Consider the following 15,744-nt stretch of genomic DNA (forward strand, 5'->3'; position numbering starts at 1 on the left):
CACCCTTTAACTCTTTTGGATTATTGTATGCAGCTCCCCTGAATTTTCCGGATTTTTTCCCGGTTTCTGCAATAGAAAATTTTAAATCAATTCCTCATTTTTAACAGATTTTTCAAAAGATTTGACCGGAATTGTCCGGCCCGGCTGCGTGTGAAAATAATTCTGGAATGCTTAATCTATACATCGAATACTGAATCATTTGACGTCGAAAACTGAAACTCTTTGTAGGAAACTAGATACAGTTTTAAAAAGCAATCAAAACATTATTTGTGTACTAATTAACGAAAATAAGTGTTTTTGCGTCATATATATGTATATGCACGACTATCGAAAACTACTCCTACATTTTGATATAAATTGTTTTTTTTGGAATCCGTGAAAAAATTCCCGGTTTCTCGGTGACGCGATGAAATTCCAAAGTTTTTTCCGGTATTCCCGGTTTTCCCGGTTTGCTAGTGGATTGTTTTTCGATAAGCTCTTCCTAATTAAAAAATAGAGATGTGTTAACTTTCAAACCGAGTAAATTAATCATGCCAATCATTGGTTTATCCGATAACAATAATTTTAGTCCAATTTTGGAAATTTTATGAACTCATACTTTGCCACCAACTTCCGTCCGCAGCATCTGCGTGTACTTGTAAAACAATTCGTCCGCGCCGTTTTCTCGGCTCAAATCTGGGACAGTAATCACGGGTTCCACATTTCCATCATCCGTCGCCATTTTCGACAACCAAATGACGTCAACGGGTAGCTAGTTAAATAGTCAAATACAAGGCAAAAATTGCGTTCCCCGGTCAGCCAACAAAGTAAGTAAAACAACGAATTCGGTTCCATTGAGCACATTACTCGGACTGAAACTAGTTCAACCTGCGCCGTCGTCGTCGTTGATTTTTTTCGCCATTTCGACTACCTGCTACTTTTTCCCAAGATTTTATCCTCTTCTTTCCCTGTGGGGCCACAGTTATCTAACGCAAGAGAAGAAGCGTTCCCTGTTCGTTGGAACCGTAGAATAAAACTTTTGGGAACTGCTAGTCGTCTGCGTTTTTTTTTATTCCGATTTTATTTGTGCGTGTGTTTTTTCTTCATTTTGCAACGCACCGAATCCCACAAACAGCTGCTCAGCTGCGAGTGCTTTCGTCATCGTCCGAGAGACCTACGCACGTTTTTCCGTTTTAGAAACTGAGAGTAAGTCGCGAAAAAAAGAAAACATTGCAGAGGCAGCAACGCACAAAACACAAGAAAAAACGCTGTGCGTAAATATGCGTAGACCAGGTGTTTGGTAGACTTTTTTTTCGGGTTCGGTGTTCATTCATTCCGGATGAAGGTTTAACCCGTTCGTTGGAACTTAAAACGGAAAGTGATGGTTTGAACGGGCTAGCAACGGAAACTTTTGCAGTATGTTAGTAGGAACTACGTTTCTCTATGGCTTCGTTCTTCTAACGGGGAAATTTAAACTTATAGGTGCGCAAAATGTTTAAAGCCGAAATGGAATCATACGAATTGTGATGATGTTGAACAATATTTTCGAGAGAAAAATTAAAAATTTAAAGCATGGATCAGGGCTTGTGATATAGCTCAGTTGGCAAGTCTGTTGTCTCCTGAGCCGATGTCCACGAGTTCGAGCCCAAGAGTAAACATCGAACACAGTTGTACCGGATAAGTTTTTCAATAACGATCCGCCAACTGTAACGTTGATAAAGTCGCGAATGCCATAAAGATGGTAAAACGACTATAATCGAAACAAAAAAAAAAGCATGGATCACGATGAATCTGAACGCCTATCTCGGAGCTGTGTAAACGAAATGTAAATGTTTTGTACTCAAAATTAAGGATTTATATTGCACTTTAATGGATGGTTTTGACGAAATTTCGAACTTTTCGTCGAGTATCACTCATCATAGTTTGGACACCCTATTCGCTAACCTCAGCGGCCATTTTGTTCCACAATCTCTTCATCTCTGCACACTCATTTGGCGCAACACCTTAAACTTGTAAAATTGACCCATTATTGCGAACAGCCGAGATCTGTCAAAAAAAGTGTCGTTTCCTCGAGTCAATTTTACACATTATTTAGAAAAGCTGGCTTACTAAATGAAGGGTAGTTTTTTAACTTGTCATTCAGAATATAGAACTCTTTCTGCCGTAACCGATCTCGTTCGACGATTCAATGAATCGGTTAATGCTGAAAGATCAGTTCAATAGATTGAGTTGATTGAATATTTTCCTATTCTATAACAGGAGCATGAAAATGATTCCTTGCCGAATACAGAAATTCAAAACTAACTGATTTGTTTTTATTATTTTCTTTCCATACTTCTGACATTTTAAGGGCTAACATCAAAGGGCTGACATCGCAGAGCGGGCTTCCAAAATAATGTGTAGATTTTACATGCTTACATTACTAATTTTCACCTCTGCTTTGACGTACATGCTGTGTACACTATAAGGGGTACAAGGACTTTACATGAAAAAGGAGTTAACCCAGTCTTTTCCGATAACGGGTCAAAACTACACTATAAGGGGTTGCGCCAGATGAGTGTGTGTTGCATCCCGAGTTGTCCTACCATTCTTCTGCTTGACAATTGCCAAATATTTTACGATAGGAAGGAATTGAGGGCAGTTGGGTGGGTTGATGGCCTTTTCAACAAAATCCACCCAGTTGTCCCGATACCACTGTAGTATCTCTTTGCTGTAGTGGCAGCTTGCCAAATCTGGCCATAACTTTACTGGTCCTTAGTGTAGGGTTGCCATCCGTCCCACAAAAGCGGGACATCCCAAGTAACAATTTTAGCTTTATTATGGTCAGCAAAATTTCGTTTGGACTATCGCATTAATTTTCATAAAAAGCTAAAGCGCATTCTATAACATCACCTGGACTCCAAAATCAGGCTATTTGGCACTACCCTAGAAACGTCATCAAGACATATAATTGTTGGTCATCAATGTTGGTCACCAAAGCTTTTAAAAAGCCATTATAAAACATGTTAGAAATTTTTGTTTTTTTCGGTTCTGTGAGTTCTCGGAGTTTTTTTTTTATGGTTTAGCAACCATAATGGTTGATGAATGATGATTGCATTATTCAGATATGATCTGGTAAAATTAATAGCTTAAAAACCAATGTTTTTACCATAAAATGAGCGTCTTTTCTACTGCCAGTCAAGATTTTAGGTAAAATGTATATGAAATAGTATCTTAAAATAAATGCGCCTCGTCAAATCTGAAGGTCAATCATGATGGAATTGATGGAAAAAAAGGCCTGAAAAAATATTTTCCAATGCTTGCATTGTGAATCCATCAACATGGCGTCATTTTGTGCCCTTCGATTTTGCAACCAACATGGCGTGAGTTAATTCATAGTTTTATTATGGTTTAATGATGACCCCAGAAAAAGCTACGATTTGACGTTTCTCTCGCAAGCCAACCAATTACACGCTAAGGTTGAGTTCCTCATTTCTGAGTTGTTAATCATTAGTGCAGTAAATGAGGACAGACTTTTTGAATGAAAAGGGATAGGTTTTGAATGACCCGTGGAATAAATCATTAGTTGAAGTCAAATTTCGTTGTCTGACGACATCTTGAAATCCAAGATGGCGGCTTCAGATGAACTTTAAAATGGTGTAAATGACTTGAAATCGAATGAAACCCCAACAAAATGGATATCGGGTGAAAAGGCTAAACGAATAGAAGTTGAATTTCGCTATCAGTCGCCATCTTGAAATCCAAGACGGCGGCATCCGCTCAACTTTCAATGCTTAATGCTGACAAAAAGTCGCATTAAACCACCACTATACGGGTATTGAATGAAAAGGCTAAGCTAGAAGATGTCGATTTTTTTCTTTCCGACGCCATCTTGGAATCCAAGATGGCAGTTTCCACTGAATTTAAAATGCTGTTAATCAATGAAAATCGCTTTAACATAACTTTTTTTCACGTAATACTACATTAAAACTACTATTTTAAGACAATTTAGAACATTTTAAATCACTTTTATTATTTTTTTATTATGTTTCTAATGCATTTAGAACTTTTCTTGTTTTGTTTATAGTTTGTGATTTTTTTGCCATTTATGTAATTCTATTATTTCTATCATGCTATTATGTCTAAGTTGTATTGGTCTTATTTTAGCGAAAACTATAAGGCTATGTTGTTTCTGTTAACCGTCTGATTTTGGCACATGTACCAAATTCTATGTTGCCAAAATCGAATGTTGCCAAAAACGAACGGGGTCTGTATTGTGGTGGTTTTTGTGGGATTTTCAGTCACTTACAGATTTTCAGAGGAACGCGAAAAGAGATATTTGACTTCTATCATTTAGCCTTAGCACCCAATACAATATATTTGGGAGTTTCATGCTATTTTCATTCATTTACAGTATTTTTAAGTTCAGCTGAAGCCACCATTCTGGATTTCAAGATAGCGTCAGAATGCAAAAATAAACTTTTTATAGCTTATCCCAATTGCAAATACCCATATTTTGGAGGTTTCATGCGATATTCAATAATTTAAAGCATTTTTTAAGTTTATAGAAAGTTGCCATCTTGGATTTCAAGATAGCGTAAGATAGCAATATTCGACTTCTACTCTGTAAGCCCTTTCACCCACTACCAATTTGGGTTTCATGTCATTTTAAGTCATTCACTTCATTTTAAAGTTTAGCGGAAGCCGCCATCTTGGATTTCAAGATGGCGTCGGATAGTGAAATTCAACTTCTACCGGTTGATTTCTTTCAACTTATACCCCTATAATATAGGTTTTATGCGATTTTCAGTCATTTACAGTATTTTCAAGTTGAGTGGTAGCCGCCATCTTGGATTTAAGATGGCGACGGGCAACGAAATTTGACTTCTACTCGTTTATTACGTTTACCTAATAACCATATTGTGAAGGTTTCACGATATTTTCAGTAATTTACAGCTTTGAAAATAAAAGCGGAAGCCGCCATCTTGAATTGATGATGGCGTCCAGCAACAATTTTTTCCTACTATTTGGGCCCTTTCACTCAATACTGATATTGTAAAGATATTCATACCACTTTCGGTGATTTCAAGTTTTCAAAGATATATTTTTTTAATTTTAACTCAAAACCAACACGCATAAGTTACCAAAAATGTGTAAAAATGGGAGTTCCCATTCAAATATGTGCTATCTAATCTGAGCGTGTCCTGTTTTGACATCTTGATCGAGAACTGTCACTAAGTTTTATGGCGGTTTAATAATCATGCACTGAGTGCTATTATAGAACATGCAAAAGAAAGCTTAGAGCAAACTTCTAAGTTTGTGTTTTATTATAGTTTAAAAAGAGCATTCATAACTCTTTCAAAATAACTAAAACAGTATGTTTAATAAAAGTTTTATTAGCGTTTTCAAAACCATCTGAAAACATATGGTCGAAAAAAATATAAGCATTCTGCATGACCATAATAAAAGCGTCATAAAACGAGCTGCACAAAAAATGCCATAATTAAACCATAATAAAACTTCCTAATGCTAGTTGGCATAATCTGTGTTACTTGGGATGTCCCACTTTTTACAAAATTTTTTACAAAGTCACTGGCTTAAACAGGAAGAAATAAAACTTTAGTCTTAATTTATTGGTTCAACACTGAAAATCTTTCAAATACGTCTTTTCTCGAAATAAGCACCCTTTTTCAAAGTTTATATAAGACAATACAAAATAACTCCAAAGTTCTTAGCATTACAATAAAATTCTGATTCAATGATGCTTTCTTGGAGCACGTTTAACCAATGTATAAAGAAAATATTGTTTTAGTGGCTTCCAAACAATTCTTTCGCCGGAATCCGAATTAAATTGTCTTATACTAAACACCATCTTTTTCGACGCAGCTGTCCAAAGTATATTAAAATGGAAGCTGTCAAGAGTTTACAATTTCTTAACCAAATTACCTAAAAACAAATGTTTATACAAATTGCACAGAAGTTTTTCATGGGGTATAACATCCGCCGTTAACATGTACGACTTGAAATATTTTCCCTCAAATAACGTGTTAATTCGTAAGAACCGTGGAAAATAACGGTGCTGAAAACCTTATAAATAAAAGTCATGTAGAAAAAACTGAGTGTAGTGTTCTTTCTATGACCAACTTTGGCTAATGGTATACGTATAAATTTAGCTATACAATTAAGCTTTTTTGAGAGTTTCTAAAATGTCCCGGTTTTTTCGGCTGTGTCCCGCTTTTTTTCGAGAAATGTCTCGCTTTTTTCTGAAAGTATCTGGTGAGCCTACCTTAGTGAGATCTCATGTACGGAAGAATACGTTTTCTCAGGCACTCCTCCTTGTACATTTCGGAGTCCATTGTCTTGTTTTTGTCACAAAAACCGGGGTTTTTCGTCCGCAGCTGCAAATACCTTGCCAGATCAAACACTTTCTTGCAAACTTATCGGCAAAAACGAATTTGAACTTTGCGGGGGCATTACACAAACCAGTGGCTTTATAAAATTTTTGGCCTGGAAGCTGAGGAAGCATCCGCCGTACTTCGTAAGAACGTTGTTGTATAACTTTCGGGCACGTCCTTTGGCTACTACATTCTGCTTCAATGTCCGGTTTGGTTGCTTACTGACCCGATAAGATCGAATTTCTTTGCGCAGACGAATCCTTCTGAGACGGTGCAACGGACGGCATTGAATTTCGTGGCGATGTCATAGTGCCTTGATCGTTCTCAACACCTTCAAATACAGTTTCCTATCCTTAGTTCCACTATGACGCTTGGTATGAACCTGCCGATCGATAGTATGTATCTCACGGAAACGGAAACGTTTCCACACGATTTGACCATTTTTAACGATTTCGCGATTTTCGTAACAATCGCGTCGGGTTTTTGAAGTGAGTGTCCAAAATTATTTTTCGTCTCGCGGCTTCCATCCCGTGTAACTTTTTTTAAACAAATCGTAATGAAATTTTCAGCACTGATTCCAAAACAAAGTACTGTCAAAACGATCCAGAGCCGAAAACTAGGAGTGCTATGGTATAATAAACAGTGCGTTCAGATTTAAGATGATCCATGCTTTAGTAAAAAATAACAAATGAAAGGTGTTTTGAAATCCTGGTTCAATTTTGATTTCGAAAGTTCTCGAATTGTGCGAAAAATTGTATCGACGCCCCCCTCCTCGCTTCTTATTTCCCCATTGAAAGGTGGGACAGGTACAAAACCATTATAGGAACCTTCCCCGGTCTTCAATAACTCCATCTGCCAGGTTTCACATAAATCGGTTCTGTAGTTTTTGAGTCTATAGGGAACAGACAGACAGAAGACAGAAATCCATTTTTATATAGGGGAGAGTGGGGTATCATGGGCCACTTTTTTCTTTGTTCCATAACTTCTTTATTTTAAAAGATAAAGAGAAAAAAAAAATAAATGGAAAGGTTTTCTACACTTTAAAGGTATCATTAGGCATTTTTTGTAGCAAAGCACACCGGGTCAGCTAGTTGCTTATAAAATATTAACTACAAAAATAAATTAAATTTTGCCTTCATCCAATTCCTTAGGCCCTCGCACTATTTCCCTTTTATTTTTTCCTTCAAACTTTATCGTTTGATAGGGTTTCTAGCCTTTTTTCCTAGACTGGCTGATTTCTGAAAAAAACCCTTTTTAAATACCAAAAAATTACCTTAAACTACAACAAAAACTGCACCAAAACTATACGTTTACTTAGGAGAAAAGTTGAACTCTCACATAAATCAACCTATTTGCTTCTAAACGCTTTGATTTCATCAAGAAGGGTGTTTTTTTGGCGAGCCTTCGAAAAAAGAGATATTTCAAAATTTTGAAATTACATTTTCACTTACATTTAAAATTTTCAAAAACAAACCAAGTTTTCCCAATTTGAAACTCAACTTATATGTTTTTAAACGTAGAAAAATGTTTTTAGATATTTTCACTTGACTTAGTTATTGATGATTAGGTATGTGGAAAAAAATCATGATGTTCAATACTACCCCTGTGATAACATTGATTAACCCCGGTTTACGGTAGAAAATTAAAGTTGCAATTTTCATTCAAAATTGTTTGCTTCTAAATTATATTCTAAGATATTTATAGAAAGTTCAATAAATTTATCCAAAATATACAATTCCTAGTCAAAAAGTAGATCATAATTCATATTTTACATTTTTCAAATTCAATGTCTTGACCAGGCTTGAAAATTTTCATTCATTCATATGGGCGGCGAAATTTATTTTGGATCACTACACCCAAGAAAATATGATCAGTCATAGGTCATGTCATGACAGAAATATTCCTATCATGTGAATGAAAAAACCATTCATATTCACGTGAGGTAAATCAATGTCACGTAGAGCGAGCAATGAATGAAATTTGAGAACCAAATGGAATCTTTAAAAAAGGTGCAGCAAACACTTATCTCTATTTTCATTTTTTTTAAACACTGTTTCTAGTTATCGTTTATCATACTACGGCATATTGAAAATAAGCTTGGCAAACGAAGCAGCCAAAAATTGCACTGGTGATCATGACCAGTTTTAACCATCATGTCATGACTGAAATATTGGAGATCTCAATGATCAATGACATAATGGAAAAATCTTTCTCTACCAAAATAATCGTTCATAGCATGCTTTCATTTTGAAAAAATCCTAAATTAACGACATGTGAGGAAAAAAATTGGTCACTTGTCGCAATTTTTGGCTCATGACTATGACATAATCCCGTCCCTGGTCTTGAACAACACTTCTGGTTAGAACTGAATTAAGGCAGTTCCAATGATATGTTTTAATGTGCTTTATATAGCTTAATATCGATTCCGGTTATGACACTTGCATTTTGCACATATTGCTTCGCCAAAATTGAGGCTAAATTTGATTTGTTAGCAATAAAAGGATCGAGCACACTTCGACAACCTCAATTCCTTCGAGCTTGAGGTTCACCACAACTTGTGTGTAAATTGGGGAAATCGATTGTTGTAGATTGACGATCAATATGACCCGGTGTTGAATGATGAGATTTATTAACCGAAAACTAACGAAAATAAATTCTCCCCTGCTCTATTGGACAATAAAAGTTAACACCCACCATACACCGTTGATCGTTGATCGCGCGAGTCGTTTTAGAGAGTTAGTTATATGTACCTATGAAGTTTTGAAGTTTTGCTCGTTAGTGCAGGCATTATGACAGGTCGTGATTGCCTTTACAATGCGTTTTTTTCTGTTAATTTTCGTCTTTCTAAATGAAGGGGTTTCCTCCTCAGTACACAGCTGGGTTGGTCAATCGTTTCATCACATTAGCGCCCGTTAATTTATTATGCGAAGCACTTCGCCGGACCCTCCCACCTCCGAAAATTTTCGAGTGCTTCGCCAACCGGGACAGAAGTACGAAAAAAGAAGAATAATACGACGCACAACCCAACATCCTTTATTGGTTAGCGGCAATTTATTTTCGGGGTAAGAGGTGATTTGGCTAGTTGTTTTTCTTTTTCGGAAAACCTCCGCCTTCGGATGATAGCTTAGGATTTTCGGATCGGATTGGACGGTCACGACTCGATGCAGCTGCAAATAAAGCTCCATTGAAAATTTGGCACTCGGTACCTACCTAATGAACTGTGGCGATGAATTTTAACAACAGTTGTTGATCTCTATAAATATTGGGTTTCACTCGTGCAGCAGTAATTGCTTGAATCAATCACGCTGATCACTTCATATCTCATATGGCACCAGGCACCTCTGCTGGTCGCGGTCACATTTCCGTTCATTGATTGGGATGCCGCAAGTGCGGGCGTTGAGCGGTTCCAAATACTGCCGAAGGATTTTCGTTACCAAAGGTCTGTCTGTTATTGCGCAAGCATTTTGAGGCAGAAATTGACCATGCCACGCGCCAGCCAAATACCAAATTTATACACTGAACCCAAAATCACACTTAAAATGCACTTGAAGATTCACTTAAAAGTAAGAATTCAGTGGATCTCTTCATTTCAAGTGGCTCATCTTTTTTTCGATTAGAGTCGTTTTAACATCTTTATGTCATTTGCGACTTATGACTTATCAACGATGCAGTTGGCGGACAGTCATTGAAAAACTTATCCGGTACAACTGTGATCGATGTTTACTCTAGGTCTCGAACTCAAGGACATCGGCTCAGGAAGCAACTGACTTGCCAATTGAGTTATATCACATGCCCCAAGTGTTTTTTTTCCGAATTTCTCTGATTTTTTATCTCAAACACCTCTCATCCCAGGGGGCTTGTGATATAGCTCAGTTGGCAAGTCGGTTGCTTCCTGAGTCGATGTTCGTGAGTTCGAGCCCAAGAGTAAACATCGATCACAGTTGTACCGGATAAGTTTTTCAATGACTTGTCCGCCAACTACATCGTTGATATAAGTCGCGAATGACATAAAGATGTTAAAACGACTATAATCGAAACAACAACCTCTCATCTCAGGACCCCCTTTTACGTAAACACTTCAACCAGCTGTCAAAAAAATTTTCAATATGGCTGAACGTGCGATTTGGCATTTGAGACCACCATAAAGGGTGATACGGTCAAAATTTGGTCAAGGGAAAACGCGTGTAAATCGGTGAAATCGTTCATTTAAAAAATCAAATTAATTTCTTTTTCAAGATTAATTAGTATAAAATTCAGGAAAAATATTCAGTTAGGCTTCCGCTTTTCCAAATCCGAGTTTTGTACAGCCACCTTGTCCACCTTCTTCGTCGCAGAAAGCCAGTTTTCCTTGAACTGCTGCTCGCCCTTAGCAGTTTGCTTGGTCTTCTTTAGGTTCCGCTTGACAATAGCCCAGTATTTCTCAATTGGGCGGAGCTCTGGCGTGTTGAGAGGGTTTTTGTTCTTGGGAACCACCTGCACGTTGTTGGCGGCGTACCACTCCATGGCCTTTTCACCGTAATGGCAAGATGCCAAATCCGGCCAAAACAGTACTTAACAACAGTGTTTCTTCAGGAAAGGCAGCAGACGTTTATTCAAACACTCTTTCACGTAAATTTCTTGGTTGACAGTCCCGGAAGCTATAAAAATGCTGCGTTTCAAGCCACAGGTACAGATGGCTTGCCAAACCAGATATTTCTACGCGAACTTTGACAGTTTCATGTGCTTGAAAATATCTGCTACCTTTCCCCTTCCTTTTGCCGTATAAAACTGCTGTCCCGGAAGCTGCTTGTAGTCGGCTTTGACGTAGGTTTCGTCGTCCATTACCACACAGTCAAACTGAAAAGGCATCGTCGTGTACAGCCTCCGGGATTGCGCTTTGGCCGTCGTATTTTGTTTATCATCGCGATTTGGAGTCACTACCTTCTTGTAAGTCGATAGTCCAGCTCGTTTTTTGGCTCGATGCACGGTTGTAGACGATACAACCAGCTTATTTGCTGCATCTCGGAGAAAGAATGTTTCGCTTGAAACTACCGGCAACTTTGTCTTTGTCGTCTCAGCGGCTTCCGGTTTTTGATTTCCCCCCGATCCAGACTTCCTGGCTGTCGACAAACGTTCCCCAAACACTTTAATTACATTTGTAACGGTTGATTTGGCAACTTTTAGCGATTTTGCCAGCTTTGCCAGCTCCTTTCTTGGACGGCATTTTGACAACTGAAGAGTGAGTTCCAAAATTCACTCCAGAATTTCAAAATAGGAGCAACATTCTACATATACACACACACACACACACACACACACACACACACACACACACACACACACACACACACACACACACACACACACACACACACACACACACACACACACACACACACACACACACACACACACACACACACACACACACACACACACACACACACACACACACACACACACACACACACACACACACACACACACACACACACACACACACACACACACACACACACACACACACACACGCACACACACACACACACCTTCAAAATGAGGTGTGTTCAGGTTTTTTAAATGCAAAATTGAAAGAAATACGTCAAGTTGATATTGACCAAATTTTGACCGTATCACCCTTTACTAGATTCATCATGGTTTAAACAGAAACAAAAAATACTGCAATTGGTGCTATTACGCATGGCTTTTATGGCATTCGAAATGTATCAAAAACGTACGTTTTTAATAGATTTTTAAATAAAATCAAAGTTTGTTGTAAGTTGCACCTTTTTCTAAGTACATATCATTTGAGTTATGTCTCTAAGCTCATACGCAGAAATGAAAGAACGGGAATTCTCATACTTCGGCAATTTGTTAACAAAGAGCGTTTTCGATTATAAGCAGTGGCAATCTAGTTCTCCACGAGTTTTGCTGATGTTTGTTTAATTTAATTTTTTTTGTTTATTTTGCCTGGGTTCGACCAGATCGAACTGAACGTCATGAAAAAAAAATTTAAACTGCAAATTTAGAAACTCATGTTATTTCTATGAGAGACTGAAAAAAACTAAAAATAATTAACTGGGATGTGTTTTTTGGATTGCAAATTATTGATTCTGGTAGTTTAGTTTTGAATATTTCATCTATTGTTGAAATATTTGTACATTAAACACAAGTGACTCGAAAAATTGATGATGGCGTTCAGTTCGGTCTGGTCGAATCCCGACCATTTATTTATTTTATTTGAAAATATCCTAAATGTTCCGCACTGCCTCAGCAATTGATAAACTAGCATTTGTAAATATTATTTTGTATCCTTTATTATCAAGAAAACTCGTTAAAACTTATGATAGAATTTTAAAATTTAATCACTGCACTGGTATATTTTCTGAATGTAGATTTTTAAACCCAAATACGATATTGTATGGAATTCCATAAAAAACATGATTAAACTTTAATATTTACTTTAACATGAAAACCGATTTTCTTATAAAAATATCAATGACATTTGATTTAAAAATTGCCACGTTTATTTCATTACTTGAATCCACCCACAAATCGGACTTTATTCCAATAATGACATTCTTTGAAGGCGAAATTATCGACATAAGATTGTATGCCGGATCGGCACTAACAAGCTTTCTCATTGCTGGCATTGTCCTCCCAGCGCAACCGCATTGAATATGTCTGAAATAAAAGAAAAATAACATATCCCGTATCCCATTACAAGACAAAGTAGAAACAATCACTGGCTTAAATATTCGGCAGTAAACAGCTGTGCGTGTAAATCGGCAATAGAAAACAGTTTCTCGTTTCACATTTCCATTCCCATCTCATTCTCATCTCATCCCCATTAAAAACAAAGGAGGGTGAAAAAAAACCACCAGCTAAATGACCGTCTGCCATTGCAGTGCGTTTTTATTGTGATCGGGCGTCGCCGAAAAACTAAGACAATAAACCTACTGACTCAGTTGGTGCACTGGTTAAGTTTTCGGACTGGCAAGCCGAAGTAAGAATGTTGCGTTCGATTCTCTGTTTTTTTTTCTTATTTTGGGATGAATTATCCAAAAAGATATTTTCTTTTATTGCTTGAATGTAGTGGTCCTTGTCATGCATCATTTTGCTTGAGAGCTCGAGTCTTTATATCAGTAGTGCTTTTCCAATTATTTTTGGCATAGAGTTAGCGCCGAGTGGCATTGAAATTTTGCAACTTCTTATTTGGGTGTACGATTCATGGAATTGAGAAATTGTAACACTTCTAATTTAAAAATAAGGTCAGAAAATTTCATGTATCAAACTTAAACCGTTCCTGAGATATCGCATCAAGAAGGTACAGTTCGGGTCATATAGACTAAGGTTGCCAGTTTGCCCGGTTTTATTCGGGTTTGCTCGGATATTTAATATTTAAATTAAGAACAGTCCGGCTCGGCCCGGTTGTCCGGATTACATTGAAAAATGCCGGAATTTTGCCCAACAAACACTTCCAAAACGAAATTTTTTGAGCAAGTTTTATAAAAATAATCATGAAAAGTTTTTTGGAAGCCTAAAATACTGTTCATAATCAATCGATGATTTTTGATGAAAAAAATTTTTTGACAAAATTTGACTAGATATTGCCCGGATTTATGGTCGTCAATTTAAAAACGAATGTCCGGATTTTTCCAGATTTTTATACAAAAATTGCCCGGTTTGTCCGGCCCGGATACGTGCTGAAAAAATTCTGGCAACCTTAATATACATACACCCTATCCGTGAAATAAGGTTGAAAGGCTCTTATAAAGTATCTGTGTGGTATTGAACATATATAGGAATAATCTTCTCAAAATATATATAAACTACAAAACTTTGAAATGGATTTGATCTTGCAACCAAGAACGAATGATCTAATTCAAAAAATTTAAAAACAACTTTGGGTCTTGGGTTGTATAATTTAACACCCTAATTATTTTATTTTACTCAGAGATTTTACTTACCTTAAACAATCGACAATTATCATGGATATGCTACCCAGTCAAATATCTGTAAAAAAAATGAAAAGAAGGATGATAAAATATCATTTTTTTGTTTAATGTCATTTCAAATTTAGACACTTGAAATTCTGTGACATTTGAAATACCTACGCCTCAATTAAGAAAAGTTTGTTAATAATTTTAAAGTTTTCATAATAATTGAATGGTTGGAAAAGTCTACTTATCTCGTTTCAAGCCGATCAATTTTGAAATGGAAAATTTTGATGCTCGGAAAATTTCTCATTCAAATTGCTGACACGTGTCAATAAAAATTTCATTTCTAATCGCAGTTCGAAAACTGATATAAATCTTAGATTTGTTGCGAAATCGATCCTTTCTTTTGCTTCATCATCGAGAGTCTTCGTTTCTGAATTTGCTCACCAGAGTTATTGTATGAACATTGAACAAACATACAGCTAGGTAGCTACTTCTCAAAGCTCGTAGAGCTCCACGGTCCAATTCACAGTCCAGTTCAGTGACCGAAGATGATGATGATGATGGTGATCGGTTCGAGTCCAACCAAATGTAGGTATAGCTACGTTGTGGTAGCTTAAGGTACATAAGTTTGGAGGTTTACACATAGATGTAGAAGAATAGGAATAGAAGTGAAGTTAGCAAAAAAATTGCAAATTTTCCTCCTTCAAAAATCGTTTGCCATTGCGCATTGCTGTGTTGAGTAATTGGTGATGTTTGATAGGTTTTTTCTTCTTTCCGCTGGTTCAATTTTGTGTGTTTGTGTGTGGATATTCGCCTTTTATTATGGTTTCTTCACCCGGGAAGGGTATTTTTTTTCTTTCTGGTGTTTGGATTCGAGGTCACCATCCATGGCGTATCCGGCTTTTAACGTCATCTATTTCTACACTTTCGATAGATTTGACTACTAAAATAATTCAAAAACTCTAGACATAAGTTAAATATGTAAACTTCTCTTAAGAGGACGAATGACCAAGTTGGTTAAAATCCTCTATAAATAAAAAATATAGAATAGAATAGAATAGATAGATTTGACGTAAATAGTAAAAAGATCAAATTTTCAAAAGAAGTGAAAGTGATAGCAATATTTACTTGAATGTTTTTTTCAATTATAATATAAGAAATATATCTAATTTAATATCATAATCAGGATGCCGAGGGCAGATTAGAAAATTGAGATTACTATTCTATATTTCTATTCTATATTTTTTATTTATAGAGGGTTTTAACCAACTTGGTCATTCGCCCTCTTAAGAAAAGTTTACATTTTTAACTTATGTCTAGAGTTTTTGGATTATTTTAGTACTTCTCAAGAATTGTAGTAGGTTGTCCTCGTTGAGCACGTTCAACGCCCTCGATACGTCATGATCAATTCCACAGTTCTGTCGTTCTGTCCCATATAACCTGCATTCTCCAATAATATGCGCAACTGT

The 15,744-nt window shown here is 36.7% G+C and overlaps 1 protein-coding gene across 3 annotated transcripts in view; it reads right to left on the minus strand.

Moving 5' to 3' along the window:
• The window catches only part of LOC129749562 (mucin-2-like), a 265,074-nt gene that overhangs the window by 146,290 nt on the left and 103,040 nt on the right, over positions 1-15,744 (minus strand). For all 3 annotated transcript variants that reach the window (XM_055744576.1, XM_055744573.1, XM_055744575.1), the window contains one exon: positions 14,303-14,348. In XM_055744576.1, coding sequence (XP_055600551.1) covers positions 14,333-14,348 — 16 coding nt within the window. In that variant the 3' untranslated portion in view covers positions 14,303-14,332. The remainder of the gene's footprint in view (positions 1-14,302; positions 14,349-15,744) is intronic.

Source organism: Uranotaenia lowii, chromosome 2, assembly GCF_029784155.1.
Source record: "Uranotaenia lowii strain MFRU-FL chromosome 2, ASM2978415v1, whole genome shotgun sequence".
NCBI lineage: Eukaryota > Metazoa > Arthropoda > Insecta > Diptera > Culicidae > Uranotaenia > Uranotaenia lowii.